This window comes from Canis lupus, chromosome 4 (genome assembly GCF_011100685.1).
Source record: "Canis lupus familiaris isolate Mischka breed German Shepherd chromosome 4, alternate assembly UU_Cfam_GSD_1.0, whole genome shotgun sequence".
In the NCBI taxonomy this organism is placed as follows: Eukaryota; Metazoa; Chordata; class Mammalia; order Carnivora; family Canidae; genus Canis; species Canis lupus.
The window spans coordinates 40,806,936-40,823,376 of record NC_049225.1 but is presented as its reverse complement, the minus strand read 5'-3'; the positions used below and the strand labels follow the sequence as shown (position 1 = coordinate 40,823,376).

The 16,441-nt window shown below is 47.7% G+C and overlaps 1 protein-coding gene, 1 long non-coding RNA gene and 1 other non-coding gene across 6 annotated transcripts in view; 1 reads left to right on the top strand and 2 right to left on the bottom strand.

The window, feature by feature from the left end:
• LOC119871509 overlaps window positions 1–4,132 on the top strand; it is a 36,693-nt gene extending 32,561 nt beyond the window's left edge. Inside the window, exons 2-4 of one of the 2 annotated variants that reach the window (XR_005358184.1) lie at window positions 364–620; window positions 1,088–2,453; window positions 2,957–4,132. This is a non-coding gene — a long non-coding RNA (uncharacterized LOC119871509). Of the gene's footprint in view, window positions 1–363; window positions 621–1,087; window positions 2,571–2,956 lie in introns of both variants that reach the window. The other variant, XR_005358183.1, reaches the window with a different exon arrangement.
• Window positions 1–16,441, bottom strand: part of SH3PXD2B (SH3 and PX domains 2B) — a 103,698-nt gene that overhangs the window by 20,593 nt on the left and 66,664 nt on the right. For 2 of the 3 annotated variants that reach the window (XM_038534749.1, XM_038534750.1), the window contains exons 7-10: window positions 12,777–12,911; window positions 7,739–7,843; window positions 6,323–6,406; window positions 3,017–3,134 (exon numbers count right to left, since the gene is read on the bottom strand). In XM_038534749.1, the coding sequence (XP_038390677.1) occupies window positions 3,017–3,134; window positions 6,323–6,406; window positions 7,739–7,843; window positions 12,777–12,911 (442 nt within the window). The remainder of the gene's footprint in view (window positions 1–3,016; window positions 3,135–6,322; window positions 6,407–7,738; window positions 7,844–12,776; window positions 12,912–16,441) is intronic. The other variant, XM_038534751.1, reaches the window with a different exon arrangement.
• Window positions 4,380–4,504, bottom strand: LOC119871697. Its single transcript, XR_005358767.1, has one exon. It is a non-coding gene; the product is annotated as a small nucleolar RNA SNORD22 (small nucleolar RNA).

The window sequence follows — 16,441 nt, the reverse complement described above, 5'->3', positions numbered from 1 at the left end:
GAGGAAGGATGCTGAAAAGGCTGCTCTGCCAGGCCCATAGGAAGAAGCTGTGCTCCTGTGCATTATACTTCAAGACCCAGATGGCAGGAATGATTGGCCAGAGGCTGGCACACCCCTCGCTGCCCTCAGCTCGGCATTCAAGGCCTTTCTAATCCAGCCTCTTCCTGCCTCCCCAGTCTCATCTCTCATAGCAACCTCCATGTCCCTCCCATCCCATAAGGCTTTTAGTCTCCCAAATGTACCACCACCTTTCACTCCCCTGGCCTCTGCTCATGATAACCCTGTGTCGGGAAAGCCCCTTCCCACTCTCCTTTCTGCTCTTCTTCCCTAGCTCTGTTTAATTAATGTCTTTTCCTCCCCAAGCCCTTCCTGAGGCTCACAGAGAATGAAGCTTGCCCTCCACGGTGCTCCACTGTCTCCTGCACATACGACCACCCCAGCACCCTATGACACAGAGACACTTGGCTATCTGTGGTGGTTCCGTGTTCCCAGTGAGCACACACACTCCTGGGGTAAAGGTGGCACTCAATTGATCTCTGTGTGGCAAGAGCCTCAGTGCCAGTGAATTGAATGAAGAAATAAAAGGACAAGTGGACAAACTACCCAGGGGCCCGGCAAAGGTGAGCAGCCACAAAGCATCTGCTACACTTGCAGTTCTGTTACAGTCATTGCAGTGATGGCAATGATGATAACTGGCACTTATTGGGCACCTACTGTGTGCCAGTCTGTTCTAACCACTTTATAGGTGTTGATGTATTTCATCCATCCAACCCTGGGAGGCAGCAGAAACGGATTCAGACCTAGGCAGCTGGCACCAGTCTAGTCTGCTCCTAACCTCGGTATTTCGCTGCCTCTTCCCAGCAGCTCCAGTTTCTGGCACAAAGCCTGGCAGGGGCAGGGTGGGGCTCCATCACATTGGTTAACATGTAGATTAAACATGTTCCCTTCAGAGGGGAATGAAGCCAGTCGGGGGCTGGTTCCAGGGCTTTCTAAGAATCGGCACGGTGACCAAGACCCTGACAGATAGCTCACTGAATTCCACAGGGATTCAGTGAGTGAGATGATCACTTCATTCTCTGCACAACAGAGCTCAGTGAAATAGCATGACTGGAGGGGCCCATCCGGACCAGAGGAGCGCTGGAGCCCACCTGCACCAGCTCGGGAGAGTCTGCTGTGTATGTCTCTTCCAAACTCCAGTTACTGACATGGCAACGGATGGCCTGAAATCACCCAGGGAGAGTATTTATACTATGCAAACTGGCAAACACCACAACTCAAGGGCAGTTTTCCCTCAGAGAACTAGATGTTAACTGTTTACAAGCACCTCACTGGTCTGGCCCACAAAACAGGTATCCACACCTTAGGGGACAGTTGAATAAACACAAATGGCTAGAGATGACATACAGCAAATCTCATGTCAAGAATCACTTTACGAACTAAATGGCACTGTGTTTCAATGACAAAAAGCTCCTTTATAACTGGAAGTCAATTTATAGGAAATCGAAATCTGCAGTCTGTGTCTTTTGATCTTAAAATACCCTCGGAGCAGGGAGTAAATCTTGTCTGAACTGGAAAATGTCATGCTACATCCAATCCAGGACCTCAGCACAAGATAGTTTACTGTTTTCAGTCAGAGCCATGCGCAGAGCAACACATGCAGACGTAAGTGGGGTACAAGTTTAAATCTTAGCTCTGTCTCTTGCCAGCTCCAGTTGAACCTTCAGATGATAGCACCCCTCACTGACCTCCTACTGCAATCTCATGAGGGGCCCAGTTAAGCCACTCCTGAATTCTAGAGCCACTAAGTTTTGGGATAATTTGTGATACAGCTTATACCATATATACTCAAGATATGTTAGGTGTCACTGCCACTACTCCTGCTTCAAACCTCAGTTCCCCAGTCCCCTCTCAAGAAGCCTTCCTGACTTCTGGGCCAAGGAGCCCCTCTTCTATGCTCCAGATCCCCACGCACCAGCCTGCCCTATAACGGAGCCTGACTTCCTTGCCTGCTGGCAGGAACTACTGTGTCTTTCTCATTGTTGACTCCCCAACTCCCAGAATAGGGCCTGGCCTGGAAAATACTCCTGGTGTGTATTGCTGAGTGAATGAATAAAGTGCCACAGGCTTGGGCCCCATATGAGTGGCTCTAATGCCCTGCCTCACATGGCTGCACAGACACCAGTTCCCTGAGACCTTAGGCTTCTTTCCTTGCCCTAATTTCTTATGGCCACAGTCTGCCTACTAGGATAACCAAGAAGGGGCTCCCAGGACTTTCATTCCCCAAAATGGGAAAGTGGCAGGCAGGCCAGAATGAGTTGGCTACCTATATACTCATGATGTGTTGATTTCACTCTATAGGTGAAAGAGTTTGAAAGCTGGTCTCCTGCTTTTACTATTGGATTCTGTGAGAGGAGGGCACATGATCAGCTCCAGGATGAGTTGCAGTCCCTCTGGTATTCTCATCATCCTGGTCTCTGAGCAGGGCTGGAGTGGGAAATCACCCACACAGAGCAGCACAGCTTCTCCTTACGAGAAACACATGGAGGTGGAAACCAGTCTTGCTCAATGAGGTTACTACCATCTGTGTGTTTGGAGGTTTTGCTTATTAGGGATTTTTTTTTAAATTTATTTTTTTAAAGATTTTATTTATTTATTCCTAACACACACACACACACACACACACACACACACACACACACACACACAGAGGCAGAGACACAGGCAGAGGGAGAAGCAGGCTCCATGCAGGGAGCCTGACGTGGGACTCGATCCAGGGTCTCCAGGATCACACCCCAGGCCAAAGGCGGCGCTAAACCGCTGGGCCACCGGGGCTGCCCTTATTAGAGATTTTTAGAGAAGGATCTGGATAGGGTGGGAGGTCAAAGGGCACTGAAGAGAAGCATCCTTTTATGGCTTAGGTTAAAACCTTATACTATCCATCTGTAATCACTTACAGACCTCTAGGCACCCAGAGACCGTGTGACTTGAAGCCCACCCAGCTGCAGCAGGTACCTACCTGATCTTCCACCAGCCTTCCAGGTTCTTCTGGATGACCTCCACCACGGCCCCTCTCTCTAGATTCATTTCATCCTGATCACGAGCTGTGTACGGGTAGATGACTGTGTACTTCTCCTCTGCAGGAACAAAGGGATGCTGGGTTAAGTCAAGGACAAGGGAGAGTCCTGGGATGCTGATTGCTGAGGCTGTGATCCATGAGATGCTCTTGCCCATCAAAGGGAAAGATTTCCTTTAGAAATTTCTGGGGACCCCATAGGCCTTCATTTAGCTTTGGATGACCCTGTGGAAGCAGGAACAGGACATAGGACAAAGGTCAGGTCCCAATACCTCTGAAATCCCTCAGTGTCACACATTTGTCCTCATCTTCCTCAAAGCTGTGCTTCAAGGTCACCTTCCTTGACCTTTATGCAGTATTCAGACCCATGGCATCCTTGTCCCCCTTACCTAGGTTTATTTTTTGCCCCATACCAGGAATTGCCTTCTAACAAAGCATATAATTTACTTATTTATTGTGTTTTGTGTCTGTGTTCCTTGCTTGAATATAAACGCCACGAAGGTAGGGATTTGTGTGTCTCATTCATTCCTCTGACTCTAGCACTGGGTACAGTCCTGGGAATATTGTGTAACTGTTTATTAGTAAATTAGTCAGCGTTTAGGAAATGAAGGGCCTAGTGGGAGCTGTCTTGCTCATACTAGAGGGAGTTAACTCATCTGTCCCTCCTCCACAGTTCTTGTTGGTAGAGGGGTCAGGGATGAGCTGGATTTTTGGCAGCAGATAGTTTCAGGCTGAAATCATTATCAAGGAGGTGAGAGCTAGTAATTTTCTTTCTTTCTTTCTTTCTTTCTTTCTTTCTTTCTTTCTTTCTTTCTTTCTTTCTTTCTTTCTTTCTCTTTCTTTCTTCTTTCTTTCTCTCTCTCTCTTCCTTCCTTTTTTTGTTTTTTTGAAGGTTAAACTTTTATTCAGCAAGGCTCAAACAATTACATGCTAATTTCCAGCTAGGTTGCACCAAAAATGACTTAAAAATTTCCTTTTGGGGGGATCCCTGGGTGGCTCAGCAGTTTAGTTAATGCCTGCCTTCGGCCCACGGTGTAATCCTGGAGTTCTGGGATTGAGTCCTGCACTGGGCTCTCTGCATGGAGCCTGCTTCTTTCTCTCTCTCTGCCTGTCTCTGCCCCGCCCCCCCCCACGTGTATCTCATGAATAAATAAAAACCTTTAAAAAAATTTCCTTTTGGTATCCTGAAGAACTGGATTCCTGTTATATAAAAGCTTTGTTCTTTCTTTAGACCTACAAAGGAGTATGTACAGTTGACTTCACCAAATGATTTATTCCCTTTTCCCATGTTTAGAAATCCCTTATGATCCCTCAGACAGTTCCTTCTGGAGCAAGTTTCCTCCTTTCCCCCAGCCAGCCCCAGTGGGTTCACCTTTACAGGCTCTGGGACTAGGACAGGAGGTAAGACATGTGACTGTTTCTTCACTGGGACCTTCCTTAATTTTTAAGGAAATTTTCATTACCTAGCTGGTAACTGATCTTTGTTTTTCATTAATTATTTTCAAGCCCCTGGATCCAACCATGCTTGAAGCTTTAATTTTATTTTTAATATTTTGGCTATTTTATTGAGATATAATTGACATTTAACACTGTCTCAGTTTTAAGTGTGCCACATAATGATTTTATATATAAACATACATACACACACACACATGCACAATAAAATTACTGCCTGCTTCAATTTTCATTAGTGTAACTGAGGTGCCTTCTACCTCTCTCAGTGGTTTCCCCATTCCTTCCCCTCAAAGCTACGGAGCCATTGCTCAGGCTCTGCTGGGAGACTGCTCATTGTCGCACTCTGTTAGGGCCCTCTGGAGAACAAGAGTAGAGCTCCCATGCTCCACACTGTCAGCAGCAACTGCTGAGACAGAACGGGTAAGTGTCCCGGGGGACCCTGGCGAGGACACTTTCCTGTTTTGCTTATGTTCCAGCCCCCAGGGAGTGACTGAGCCAGCTGTGGGCTGATGTTGATGGCCAGTGTGTTGGGTCCGACTCTCTCTCTTTGGGAAAACACCACAGGCTGTCTGCGGCCTGTCTGGCTGGTGTTGAGAGAGGTGGCAAGCACACAGGGAGTTTATTTATTGATTGATCTAGCCCACTGACCTGCTCTGTGGGGGTTGAGCTGACTCAAGTTACACATATCCTGTGTATAGCAGACTCAGCTGTTTCCCTCACTCACGTGGCAGCAGGGTGGGGTGTGGGCATTGTGAGGGGTGCAGGGGCTAATTCAAGCCCATGGAGGCACAGAAGTTCTATCTCGTTGGGTGAGAAGGGGTCCTGCCTGGGTCCTAGACTAAATGTAGTCAGTCCTATGGGCCCTGGACTCCTGTGGGGCCCCATTCTCCTGCTGAATTACACAGGGAGATTCTCTGGCACCCAGAGGCTCTCTCTGGGCTCCGTGAAACACTCAGTGATCCTTAACAAAGCTTAAAATGGGAGACCATGCTGACTGCATGGCAGGTGCCTGCTGACAGTGCCTGCTTAGCATCCATCTGTTCTTCCTCTGCTGGCACTACCAGCCTCTGTCCACACGGTCTGGGGAAGGCTGACCTCACCACTGCCTGGGGGGAAAGGGGGTACATGACTCTGTCCTGACCAGAGTGCCATATGCATTCCCCTGGCCACTGCTATGGATTCAAGGATAGCACGGGGGCCGTATGCATTCCCCTGGCCACTGCTATGGGTTCAGGGATAGGACGGGACCCAAGCTATCAGAACCAGTGAGAACCAGTCCTAGGACCTGTGTTGAAGGAGAAGCTCTCTCGGTTAGGTATCCCCGAAAGGTGCTTAAGATTGCTGTCAGGAGAAAATGGTGTCAGCAAGGCAGAAAGCAGAGCAGGGGTGGGGAGAGTGAGTCTCAGGGCCTGACAACATTTTCAAGCCCCCGGATCCAGTCATGCTTGAAGCTAGTCCTTCCCCAGACTTTTCAGTGATGAGCTAGTACACTTCCCTTTTTACTTAAGACAGTTTGATGTGGGTTTCTTTTCCTTCTAATGTGTCTGATGAAAGAAACAGGTCACTAGCTCAGCATTGTAGAGGCCCCAGGCATTATTTTTTAACCTGGGAAGCTTTAGAGCCCCAGGCTGAGAAATACTGCTCAAACCTCCATGCCAACACACACAGGGCACAGACAAGGGCACTGTTTCTCACATGCAACAGGCACGGGCAGTCCTCGAACAGGAAGGCGCATGCAGATGCAGGGACCCAGCTCCAAACACCGAACATGGAAGAAAACCACAGGGTAGGCACCTTGACGCCAGCTGATGGCATACAAGTCCCCCAGAGTCCGGCGGCGGCCCACGGGCCGGGGCAAAGACCAATACCTCCATGAGACTGGACAGGCAGCATGTGGAGGTGAAGCGGAGAAGGCACAGGTAAGGAGAAAGCACTTCCAGTGTCTGGAGGCAAAGGGGACATCAAGCACTTGTTCCCATTTAGGAGTAATTATTTCTGAGCCTCTACCAAGCCCCAGGTGTCTCAAAAGGACTAAATCCTTGAAATCCTTGAGTATTAACCTTGGACTTGGATGCAGAGGCCACCCAAGCATGAATTTATTCTATTCCTAGCATGATTTATAAAGAGACACTAAGAGAAGCCCTTGTGTCGGGGGAAGAAAAATGTACAGACTTAGGAAAATGTGGTATCTCTCCCATCTTCTAGCTGTGTGACCCCAGGCAAGTGTCTTTACCTTTCTGAGCCTGTCTCATCTGTAAAATGAGGTTAATAATCAATCCCTTACAGAGGGATGCCCGTAAATGGTCATCATTAACTATTTAAGGGAGTTACAATTTCTATACATTATACCTCAACCCCTGCATCTGAGTTGATTCTTTTAGCTGGCCCAACCCCTGGGGCCTGTAGGGCCCCACAAAACACAGAGCAAACCAACAGATGTTTCACTCTGAGGGGTGCTGGCTGTAATAAAACTAAATGCAAAAGCACATAAACATTTTTATTAACCTTTGAGCACAGAAATATCCCCTTTCTTATCTTCCTTTCTGATAAAGATAAAGTGGTTTTGTGCTTTCCCCAAACAGCTAAAAGCCCCAAATGTTCAACCCTGGGTAAGGCATAGCTATATGATAACTGTTCTAGTTACTTATTGTTTCAGGTTCTTTGCCAAAGGCTTTGCATGTGGAATCCCATTTAATTAAAAAAAAAAAATCCATGATATAGACATCATCATTTTCATTTTTAGAGGAGGGGGGTAGGGCAGACAGGGGTCAAGCTGCTGGCCCAACTCAGCCCGTAGTGGCACAGCTGATTCCCATTCAGGTGTGTCTGGCTCTCAAAGCCTTCTGTTTATTAGCTAAGATGAACTTGTCCTCCAGTTTCAGGAATGCTTCTAGTGGGGAACTTGGAGACAGTTGGGTGTTAGTATTTGGGGCATCGCAGAAACCACCCCTGGGGACACATGGAAGAGAAGTTTCCCCAGTAATGGAAGTGGGTAGGTGGAGAGGGTTGGCCCCTAAAAGCCCCTAAGAAAAGACAGGCTTGCCATCAGCCACAACCCCACGGCCTGGCTTCATGTCCTGAGCCTGTGAGCCACTGAGATTTGGGGGGCAGAGGCTGAAGGGCACTGAGGGAGTAGGCAGGGAGGCCCCCACATGGGTGATGACTGGCACAGGTCTCTGTGACAAATTCAAGGCTCCTGCTCCTTCCTACCTTCTTCAGGCTGTAGGGAAAACTCATCCTGCATACCATCCTGCCCTTCCAGGCAGGTTGCGGGGACCCAGCCTTGCTCTTCGGCTGTGCTGACGAACCACCAACCTGGGAAAATGAGAGTGCAGACTGAAGTTAGTTGGGTCGGGTGTGAAGCCTGGGGGTCAGAATATAACACATTCAGCCACTACAAGAGTCAATGCTTGGGGTACAGCAAAAAAGTCACCATCTTATTGAGACGAACACAACTCCCTGTGTTAGCTGCCTGCTAACTGCTCAGGGCAGCCTAACGAGAAACCCCACTCCTGAGTCTGCAGGGGAGAGAAAGGTCATCCTGAATGATGAGAGTAAAGAATGTAGCTACCTGCACTAGGGTATGTAACCATTTTACTCACACTATTTTTTTTTTAAAGATTTTATTTATTTATTCATGAGAGAGAGAGAGAGAGAGGTAGAAACACAGGCAGAGGGAGAAGCAGGCTCCATGCAGGGAGCCTGATGTGGGACCTGATCCCGGGATTCCAGGATCACGCCCTGGGCCGAAAGGCAGATGCTCAACCGCTCAACCACTGAGCAACCCAGGTGCCTGCACCATTTTTTTTTTTTTTTAAGATTTATTTCTTCATTCACTCATTCACTCATTCATTCATTCATGAGAGACAGAGAGGCAGAGACACAGGCAGAGGAATAGGCAGGTTCCCTGCAGGGAGCCTGATGTGGAATTCAATCCCAGGACCCTGGGCTCAAGACTTGAGCCAAAGACAGACGCTCAATCACTGAGCCACCCAGGCGCTCCTACTTGTACTGTTTTATCTAATCTTCACATTATCATCCCCATTGCATGGGTGAGGAAACTGAGGCCTCAAGAAGCTAATAGACTTGTCAAGTTCACATAGCTTAGGGCACAGCTGCTAGTGCACCCAGGGCTGTCTGATGCTGAAGCTGCTGCCCTCATGACTTAGCCGAGACACTGAGCTTGCATTTGCTCATGTCAGGGTAAATCTGTTTGTGATGTAACTGCCTGAGGGGCCTCTCACCCAGACCCAGGCCCTCCTTCTTTAGAGAGAGGGCTCATATCCTGTAGTAGGCAGAATAATGACTTGCCAAAGGTGTCCATGTCCTAATCTTCAGAACCTATGAGTATGTTAAGTTACATGGCACAGAGTAATTAAGGTCGCAGGCAGTGGGATTAAGGTCACAAAGCAGCCCAGCTAAAATAGGGGGTATCTGGGATCATCTGGGGGGCCCCCCTGTAGTTACAGGGAAAGCAGAAGAAGAGTTGGGGGAGATGCAGCTGTGGAGGAAGACAAGAGAGGTACAACACTGCTGGCTCTGAAGACGGAGGCAGGGACCTTGGGCCAAGCGATGTGGTGGCCTCTAGAAACTGGAAAAGGCAAAGAAGCACATCCTATCTAGAACCTTGCAGTTCGGAACTCAGCCTTGCCAACACCTTGATTTTAGCCCAGTGGGACCCACTTTGGACTTCTGACCTACATATAGGACTGTGGGATGATTAAATTACATTGTTTGAAGTCCCTAAGTTCGTGGTAATTTGTGGCAACTAGAAATCATCACAGGGCCCAACTGGCTGTGCACAATATAAATGGAGAAAGAGAATCTGGGGGCACCAGCTGACTCTTGATTTCAGCTCAGGTCATGACCTTAGGGACATGGGAGGGAGCCCTGTGTGGATTCCATGCTTAGTGGGGAGGCTGCTTCTTTCCCTACCCACCCCCTCCCCCCACTCACACAGGTGCTCTCTCTGAAATAAATATTTTTTTTAAAAAAAGAAAGAAAAAGAAAAACAAGATCTGCTTCCAAACATCACACACCTCCAAGCCCTGGAGACCCCCAAAAAGAAGGGAAGGCAGCGGCAGACTACTGAGCAGCCTTCCTGGTCTTACAGCGAAGCCTCTGCTTTTGACCTCCCTGAAATGGAAGTCATCTGCTTTACTCAACTGGACACTCCTTTTAAAATATAATTTTTTGGGGGGCACCAGTTGGTGGCTTAGTTGGTTAAGCTCTTGGTTTTGGCTCAGGTTTGTGATCTCAGGGTCATGGGATAGAACCCTGCATTGGGCTCCATGCTTGGCAGGGAGTCTGTGTGGGATTCTCTCTCTCCCTCTCCCTCTCCCTCTCCCTCTTGTCCCTCCCCCTGCTCTCTCTCTCTCAAATAAATAAATATTTAAAAAATAATAAAAAATAAAACACAAGTTTTGGTGGCTGGGAACTGTGTGCATGGGTATGAGTGAACAGGGTGGACAGATCTGTGGAAATCTAGAAATTAGGAGAGATGTTGTATGTCTTCTTAAGAACTCATATTTGTAGGTATTTGTGTGGGGATTAAGCAAACTTGTCACAATACAACAACGACAGCAACGTGTGCCAGGTTGTCAGCACTTCACATCTACTACTGACTGGCTGGGTCCTCACATGAGCCCTATGAGCTGTGTACTATGACTGCCCTATTCTACAGATGAGGAAGCTGAGGCTCAGAGAGGCAATGACCTGACTAAGGTCACAAAGAAAGCGGCAGAGTCAGGATTCAGTCCTAGGCTGTCCTAGCCTCACAGTCTCAGCTCGCAACCATCTGCACTAATGCTTCATCTTTGCTAGAGGGAGAATAAATTGCCATGGCCAGTTTCGAGGCAGGTCATTTGGCAGTATCTTAAAATTCAAAATATGTGTACCTATGGTCTAGTACTATGTCTCATATCTAACCTAAAGAAACACTCACTGATGAGTGTTTTGCATATGGACAGACTGTTCATGCTAGAGAAAAATATGGTTTATTCAGATCAAATAGTATATAGATGTTGAAGCAGTAAGAAGGGCTAAATGTTGACTAAAAAGCACATTGCAGATCAAAATGATTAAATATATAGAATGATGCCACTGGGGTTAAAAAAACTACAAAATTATATTCACACACACAAAATACTGTGTGTGCATATGGTTATGTATCTATGTATGAGTACACACCTGCACACATGCAGAGACACAGGCCACAAATAAACATATACATATATATACATATATACACGCATATGCACGAAGACATGTATACACACATACGCCTATGTACAGGACAGCATATGTGAACACAGGTGTATATGTGTATACAGTTATTAAGAAGGATTCATAGTAAACTGAAAGAAGGTCTATCTGGGGTTTGGAAACTTAAGGTTTGGGACTAAGGTTGAAGCTAATGGAAACAACAGATTTTACTTATTTTATTTATTTATTAAAGATTTTATTTATTTATTCATGAGAGAGAGAGAGAGAGAGAGAGAGGCAGAGACACAGGCAGAGAGAAGCAGGCTCCATGCAGGGAGCCCGACGTGGGACTCGATCGCGGGTCTCTAGGATCAGGCCCTGGGCTGAAGGTGGCACTAAACCGCTAAGCCACCTGGGATGCCCCAAAACAACAGATTTTAACTTTATCATTAATGTTTTAAGAAGAATGTGTCCACATATACTTGGGTCAGTAAAATATAATTAAACATAAGTGTTGCCAGTTTGGTGGCCACTGGAAGCCCCCTTCCCCCACTTGCCTCTGCACATACCAGGCTTATTATCCTCAACACCCCATCCTGGCTGCTACTTTCCTCCCGGCAATGTATTTTTCCTGACTTGAGGCACACAGGCTGCTCAGGGGGGTGGGGGCTGCCTTTCTAGTTTCATTGGGGCATCCCAGCCACATCCATAATCTGCATATACTCATTCCCAGGAATTAGAAAGTCACATGCATGGCCTTGGGGCCAGATGGAATTGGTTTGGAATGCCAGCTTGGTAACCTGTTTTGAGATCTTGGGTGAGTGGCCATGGTACTTGGAGTCTTGTTTCTTTAGCTGTGATGCAGGGATGGCAGTTGCTATATTGAGTAATTAAAGAATTTAGTGGGCTAATGCTGATCTTATGACTAATGGTAACATGATCCAGATGCTGCTGCAAACACAGGCCTTCCGCTCTGTTGGCCTGTATCTAGTCATTGGGATGTCTCTCAGAGGTAGGCCTACTAATGATATTGTTAGACAATGTCACATTTTAGCCACAACAAAGTGAGTTTATGCCATTTTTTTTCCTGGAAGGGATCTGCTCATCCCCTACTCCTTGCTCTTTGCCTTCAGTGGTGTCAACGGCTGCTCTGTGGCTAAGGAAGGCAAGAGGAAAGCAAACCACATCCTTGAGTACTTACTACGTGCTGGGCATGGGTGTAGGCACACTCTAAGTAGTATCTCATTTAATCCTTGTAACAGCTTTTTGAAGTAGAAGCTTTTTCTATTTTTAAAAAAGATTTATTTGTTTATTTTTTTGGGCGGGGGTAGGGTGGAGGGGCAGAGGGAGAGATAGTACCAAGCACACTGGGCTGAGTGTGGAGCCCAATGTAGGACTTGAATCCACAACCCCGAGACCGCAACCCAAGCCTAAAAACCAGGAGTCAGGTGCCCAACCGAATGTGCCACCCAGGTGCCCTGAAGCTTTTTCTATTTTGCATATGGGAGAATTGAGGGTTAGAGAGAAGCAGCAAGCTGGACTGCTGTATAATGTAGAGTTCAGATGGAAACTAAGGCTAAGTGTTTGATCATACTGCCTTCTGTTCCAGACCTGACCAGTGTACATGACCAGTGGAAGTTGTGATGATGGGTGGGGCAAGGAGATAGGTGGTATGACTGTCCCACCAGAGCCCACAGCTGATGGAGCCTTCATGAAGGGTCCTGTGGTAATCAAAGGCAAATTTCCAGTGGAATGCTAGACTCCATGTCTCCAAGTGCTTTGAAACCAGAAGACAGATTCATGAAATGTGGCCCTCAGAATAAATCGGTAACAAATGACCCAACAGGATGCTGGTAAGTTGTGACCAAGTTGGATATTTGAGCACTGTGATCAAACAGGGGTAGCTTTCTAAGAGAGTGTCAGCTGGATCTATGGAAACTGCCCAGCTTAGACCAGCTACTGTAGTTTCTGTTTCCAAATCTTTCCTGTCCTAGGGGCTTGGTGACAGTGTAGGGCAGGGAGGGAGGTGGCTTCATTCCCCTACCTGACTCATTCTTCTCGATGATGTCCACCACCTGCCCCACACTGAGGCTGATCTCCGAGCTCTCCTGCTTCTGGTAGTCTGCTACCACCACGTACTGCTCCAGGACCATGGGGTCCACTGAGGTCAGGTCACCCCCTGTAGATACAAAACCTTATCAGATGTCACATCTGGCCACCACCCACACATAAAGGAGCAGGAGCCAGGAGGGTAGAGGATGGGTCAGGAGAACATTGCAAAGCCTGAAAGAAGCTATTATAGGGCTTACTTCAAGGGTCACCTCATCTATTCATTCTTTCATTAATTTGCTCAAGCAACCGTCAAAATTTACCAAGTGCCTATTCGATGCAGAAAATGTGCAAGCCACTGGGGATTCAGAGTTGGTCAAGATATGGCACTTGCCCTGAAGAAGCTGGTGGCCTAGTGGGAAAGTGCATTCACCCACATCAGTCTTTCCTTCCATTTGTCCCTCTGCCATGACTCACCCATCCATCCAACCAAACATCCATTCATCATCCATCCACCCATCCAAAATCACCCATCTATGAATTCATGAGGTCACCAGTGATGTTCCAGACACTCTATTAGATGCTAGGGGGTACTAAACTGAACAAAACAGATATGACTCCCAGCCTCGAGTAACTTAATCTAGTGGGAGAGATAGACACATGGACAAACATAGATAATCATAAGTATACAGGATGATATAAAGTATCAGTATTTGATTGCTGCATTGCTGAAGACAACCAGGATACTGGACCAAGAATGATTGGGAAAGGCGATGCCACATTCAAGGGGGTCCCCTAAGGAGGGGACATGAGTTCTCTCTCCTTGAGAGAATGGGGAGAGAATGATGCAGGCAGCCTCTCAGATAGGAAAGGCCCTACAGCTTTCTAGGAATGGGGAGGAGGCTAGGGGGCTGAAGCCCAGTGAGTGAGGATATACAGGTAGGCATGAGTCAGAACAGGAAGTTTTGATTTTTTTTAACCCTCAAGCAGAAAGCTGCTAAAGAGCTTTAAGAAGGCAATGAAAAATGCAGATTGACATCTTGAGAAAGGTAATTCTGGCTGCCACATGGAGTGTAGATTAGAAGCTGGCAAGAAAGAACGGAGGAGACCAGATGGAGGTCATGGAGTTGTCAGGCAGGAGACGATGGTAGCTTTGGACCAGAGCAGTGGCAGTGAGAAGAGAAGGGTATGGACAGGTGCTCCAGGAGAGGCTGTTTCCGCAGGATGCTGTGCCCTCCGGAGTTGCATGGTCCTGGTTATGTACTAAGACATATCTGATAAACAGAGGAAGATATCATATAATATGGGTGATGTAAAGGGACATCTGAGTTCAGAGACTCCAAAGAGAAGGGAACAGCCTTTTCAGAGCAGCAGAGTGAATGTGGTGGGAGGGCAGCCTGACATTTGTGGCCACAGGGCCCTGATTTTGTGAAAGTCCTGATTCACAGTATTCCCTCCTATTGTTTCCATAAACAATTGAAATATCCAGGAAATCCCACATTTCTGTGTTCAAACACACCAAATAATGGAGTGGTGTGTGTGGGTCAGCTCACACTAAGCTGATTCTGTGCTTCCCTTCCCAGCTCTATTGGGTGACACCTTGCTGGTAGCTTGAAACTGGCCACAGTGGGAGTATTTACACCATGGATATTGGCAAATGCTACAAAGCAGGGCTTTCGATCAGAAAGCTGGTTGTGAAGTGTTTACCAGCATGCCAGTGCGCTCCTGCCTCTAGCATCCAGAAGCAGCACAAAAGCCCTTTGTTAGAACCATGTGCTCTGAATTTGTGATGTGGAAAACCAGAATAGGGCATTGTAGCAGGGTGAAGTGTCACTGCTTCTTGGCTCTTCTCGGATGAGGGTAATGGAGGGAAACAGGAACCCGGGAGGGTCCCAGTTTGCCCTGGGTAGAGAAAGAATGGGAACAGAGAAAGAGCAGAGGAGAGAGATGGAAATGTAGACCGAAGGATCAGGAGCAGGTCAGGAGGGAAGTAGCCCCCCATGAATGCCCATCACAGGCTACACATCATACATAAATTACGTCAACACACCTACCCTGGAAGACGGGTACTGTCACCTCCCCCGCCTTTAGAGACAAAAAAAGAGAGGCTTTGAGACATCAAGTGACTTGCCTTGGGTCCCACAGCTGGATGGTGACAAAGCCAGACTTAAACCAGGTCCACTGGGCTTAGAGGCTCTCCAGTGTGATGCGGCGTGGTGGGGGTAGGTGAGGAAAGAAAAGATGCTAGGGAAGGCAGGATGGTCTGAGGCCCGCTTGCTTTCCTTTCCTGTGGGTCTCCCCACAAGCACTCACTCCCTCAGACCAGTCAGGCTGGGTCTGATTTTCTTGTGTCTCTCTGGGCTATCTTCTCTCATCCTCCGGCACCTTCCCCAAGGTCAGGCTACAGGGCTGGTTTCCTCCGGTATGACAGTCCACCTCAGCCAGCCCAGCTGCTTGAGCCTTTCAGTAGCGGCCTTCGGGTAGGCTGGTTACTGCCCCTCCCGCTGGATCCATTAGATAGGGAGCTCTTGACAGCAGAAGGCTTGACAGTGTCCTGAACCACCTGGCACTGTGCTCACAGAGGTCCTATCATGTGAATGAGTGGGGGCAGACGCTGGCCTGCTGGAGGCTCCTGGCTATTGCAAGCTGGGGACAAGTTCTCCAGGGAATGCAACAGGTAGAGACCAGAGTCTATAGTTTTTATCCCAGGATATAGCCTGCCTTAAAGATCACAACCCGAGGCATGCAGCTACCTTTCTGTTCTGGCCTTCAGGTGGGCCATATGCAGGCAACTGTGCTTCCCTGTGCCTCAACCTGAGAGAAAGAACTGGAGAGACAGGAGAAAAGCAGCCACTACACAGACAGGTTGGAACCTGTGCCCACTGCTCAGATGAATACCCAGGGATGTGTCCAGGTCTTCCTTGAAGGAGGTCAGGGGGCTGGTAGGGTCAGAGGGGCTATGCTCTTGCCTGGGAGCTCTCTGCTGCCACCTGGAGGTAGGTCTGGATTCTTTCCCACCCAGCCACAGGTTTGATGCGGGTGGATCTTTTTAGCACCCTCTCATCTGACTTCACTCGCATCCTCATGGGGGCCCCATTCTCTGCACCAGGGTCTGAGTGAGGATTCTTTGGGATGGTGGAGGCAGGCGGCTGACACCTGTAACTGGTCTCTATCCTGCCAAACCGTGGCCTAGAATGTGGATGTCACTTACTAGGCTCAATAAATATCTGAAGGAAAAAAAAGATTTTTCTAAAACTCACCTTTAAAGGCTCAGAAATTCATTCAGAAATAAATTAAAATGCCTTTCTTTATAGCACCTATAACAGAGTGTTTAACCACCTCTTTTTCCTACCAAACTGTAAGAATTCTTCCCACATCTTGTTTACCTTTGCATTCCCTAGGGACCTAGAGCCTTGTCAGGTATACAGTAGGTACCTAATAAACACTTAATAAGTAACTGTGTCTGTCTTGTTCAGTCAACACTTAGCACAGACACTCAATGGATATCTGTGGAGTGAATCACCAAAGGACAAAGGGAAACTTCTAGAAACTCTTTTGCTTTTCATGGGTCCAGGCCTCCTCCTAAGAGCACATAATGCTGACAGTTATTGCAGGAACCTGTCCAATTTTATGTGCAACCAAAGACTACTCCTTCTTGCC